This window comes from Orycteropus afer, unplaced genomic scaffold (genome assembly GCF_000298275.1).
Source record: "Orycteropus afer afer isolate SDZICR_OR568_19922 unplaced genomic scaffold, OryAfe1.0 scaffold00632, whole genome shotgun sequence".
Taxonomy (NCBI): Eukaryota; Metazoa; Chordata; class Mammalia; order Tubulidentata; family Orycteropodidae; genus Orycteropus; species Orycteropus afer.
The window spans coordinates 893859-896807 of NW_006922219.1; the positions used below are offsets into that span (position 1 = coordinate 893859).

The 2949-nt window shown below is 37.4% G+C and overlaps 1 protein-coding gene across 1 annotated transcript; it reads left to right on the forward strand.

The window, feature by feature from the left end:
• Nucleotides 1–274: 274 nt before the first annotated feature.
• On the forward strand, nt 275–1207 carry LOC103210622 (olfactory receptor 2J3). Its single transcript, XM_007956537.2, has one exon. It carries the CDS (start codon nt 278–280, stop codon nt 1205–1207), a length of 930 nt encoding a protein of 309 aa, XP_007954728.1. The 5' UTR covers nt 275–277.
• Nucleotides 1208–2949: the final 1742 nt, after the last annotated feature.

A 2949-nucleotide genomic window follows, 5' to 3' on the forward strand; every position in this document is an offset into this window, starting at 1 on the left:
TTTCATGAAAATTTTTATCTTTACATTTTTGACTATGGAATATCTTTAATTTTCATTTATCCAAATACTAACTAAAGGATGAGAAGCTTATCAATTCTCCCTACAACAGGAAAAATGTGAATAAAACAAAAAGAAGCTATAAAAATTTTGCCACCACAATGGAACACACTATTATATTTGGAAATGACATGAATTTCTTTCCCAATCTGTTTGTAAGGATTTGACAATGGCTAGACAGCCTTTGTGTTTGTGTGCTGTTTATTTCAGGTCACAGGAAATGAATAACAACGGGAAAAATGCAAGTTCTGAAGGCTACTTTATTCTACTGGGTTTTTCTAAATGGCCTCATTTGGAAGTGGTTCTCTTTGTGATTATCTTGATATTCTACTTGATGACACTGGTTGGCAACCTGTCCATCATTATCCTGTCATACTTGGACTCCCATCTCCATACTCCCATGTACTTCTTCCTCTCAAATCTCTCTTTTCTGGATCTCTGCTATACCACTAGCTCTATCCCTCAGTTACTAGTCAACCTCTGGGGTCCTGAGAAGACCATCACTTATGTTGGGTGTATGATTCAACTCTACTTTGTCCTTGCCCTGGGAACCACAGAGTGTGTCCTACTGGTGGTGATGTCTTATGACCGTTATGTAGCTGTGTGTAAACCCTTGCATTACAGTGTCCTCATGCATCCTCGTTTTTGCCACCTGTTGGCCTTGGTTTCTTGGATAAGTGGCTTAACTGACTCAGCACTTCATTCCTTCTTTACCTTCTGGGTACCCTTGTGTGGACATCACCAAGTGGATCACTTTTTCTGTGAAGTTCCAGCACTGCTGAGATTGGCATGTGTTGACATTCGGGCTAATGAATTGACCCTTATGGTCATGAGCTCCATTTTTGTAATCCTACCACTTATTCTCATTCTCATCTCCTATGGAGCCATTGCCCGGGCTGTGCTGAAAATGCAGTCAACAATTGGACTTCAGAAGATCTTTGGGACATGTGGAGCCCATCTTGTTGTTGTGTCCCTCTTCTTTATTCCAGTTATATGCATATATCTCCATCCACCCTCTGGGGAATCTCAAGATCAAGGCAAGTTCATTGCCCTCTTTTATACTGTTGTCACACCTAGCCTTAACCCTCTAATCTATACTCTCAGAAACAAAGATGTAAGAGGGGCAGTAAAGAGACTAATGGGGTGGTAATTAAACATGTGACAGAGATATCAGCTGCTCTGCAGTTTTTCTTCAGCCTGTCCTTCTGGGAGGGTGATTCCTCTGAGATTTATTTTTACTCTACAACGTACCAAGAACTTAGAACAGTTTAACCCCACATGTGTTATTCTTTTTGCTTGTTAATTTTGAAATACTGTTTTTATACAGACTTTAGATTAGTACCACTTTAGTCTTTGTAAAATTCCATACTTAGGTTCTATAGCAGATAGGGATTGTTTTATTTATTTATTTATTTGCATTAAATAAGTGTGTGTGTTGGTGTGCATTTATGAAGAAATTTTTTAAAAAAATTAGTAATATTAAAAAAATAACATAATCAACTTGTTAATGTTTGCACTAATCACCAATAAATACAGAGAGATGGAGCAGACTTACACTAATGGAGTTTTGGACACTGAACAGGCACTATATTTAGCAAAAAAAACTTTATCACCACAAAGACAAAATGGTAAACATAATGAACAGCATGTTTTATTGTATGATATATGATATGATATATTATAAGATATATGACAACTTTAGGAGCTCTGGTAGCATAGTGCCTAAGACACTTGACTGCTAACCAGAAGGCTGGCAGTTCAAACCCACCAGCCACTCCTCGGAAGGAAGATGGGGCAATCTACTTCCATAGTGATACTGCCTCAGAAACCCAAGGAGGGTTCGCTATGAGTTGGGTCTGACTCGACGGCACATAACAACAACAACAAAAACATGACAACTTTGGCTGAAATACACTTTTTTTTCAAGATTCTGAGTGATATGGATTATTTCTTTTTGGGTGTATATACTTGTCATACTGAAGAGTATAAACAAATATACGTTCAGGGTGGTTCTTGCATTCATCCATCCATTTATTAATCTATGTATTCACTCTATTAGCTAAATGTTATTGAGCATTTACTCTCACTTGTATTATGGAGTTTTGGGTAATACAGATAAATATAACACACTGTTGAATAGAATTCAATGTTGAGCAGAGGGAATGGCAATTTATGATCAAAAGTGACATATTTATACATCATTCAGTGTCGTTAGACACAATGCTAATAAATCAAGGTACTTTTATAAAACTTAAAACAAAATAATAAATTTTGCCATAAATCTTGAAAAATCAGACCATCACTAATTTCTGTAGGAAGATGATGCTATTGACTGAAACCAAACGAAATCAAATGGAATATCCTTTCATTGGTTTAGTTAGTGACACATTAAAGATAACTTAAGTATTTTTTTAAGCATATAATTTCTTGCTGTGTATGATTTTTTAAAATTTATTATTATTTTTTATTGTGATTTGGGTGAAAATTTACAGAACAAACAGCAGTTCACATACACTTTGTCTTGTGACATTGGCCAAAATTTACCACAATTCAACAACTCCCCTCCCACTTCCTCCCAATAGTTACCTCTTCCCTGTGTCCATCCCTTCATGCACTCCTGGACCCTGAGCTGTCTCCCTGTGCATAAACAGCCCTTCTTTCTCTCATGCTTGTTCTCTCCAAGGAGTGTATCTACCTCAGGTAAATGCTTAACTGATATGCCTGTCTATTGCTTGGCTGGAGGCCACAGGTTTGTGTTCAATTCCAGACCTGAAGGGCAGCTAGGGGCCATAGTCACAGTGGTTCCACCAGGCTCTATCAGACAAGCAAACCTGGTCCTCTCCACTTTTTTTTAAATGATTTTGAGTTTTGTTCCACATTGTTCTCCCCCTC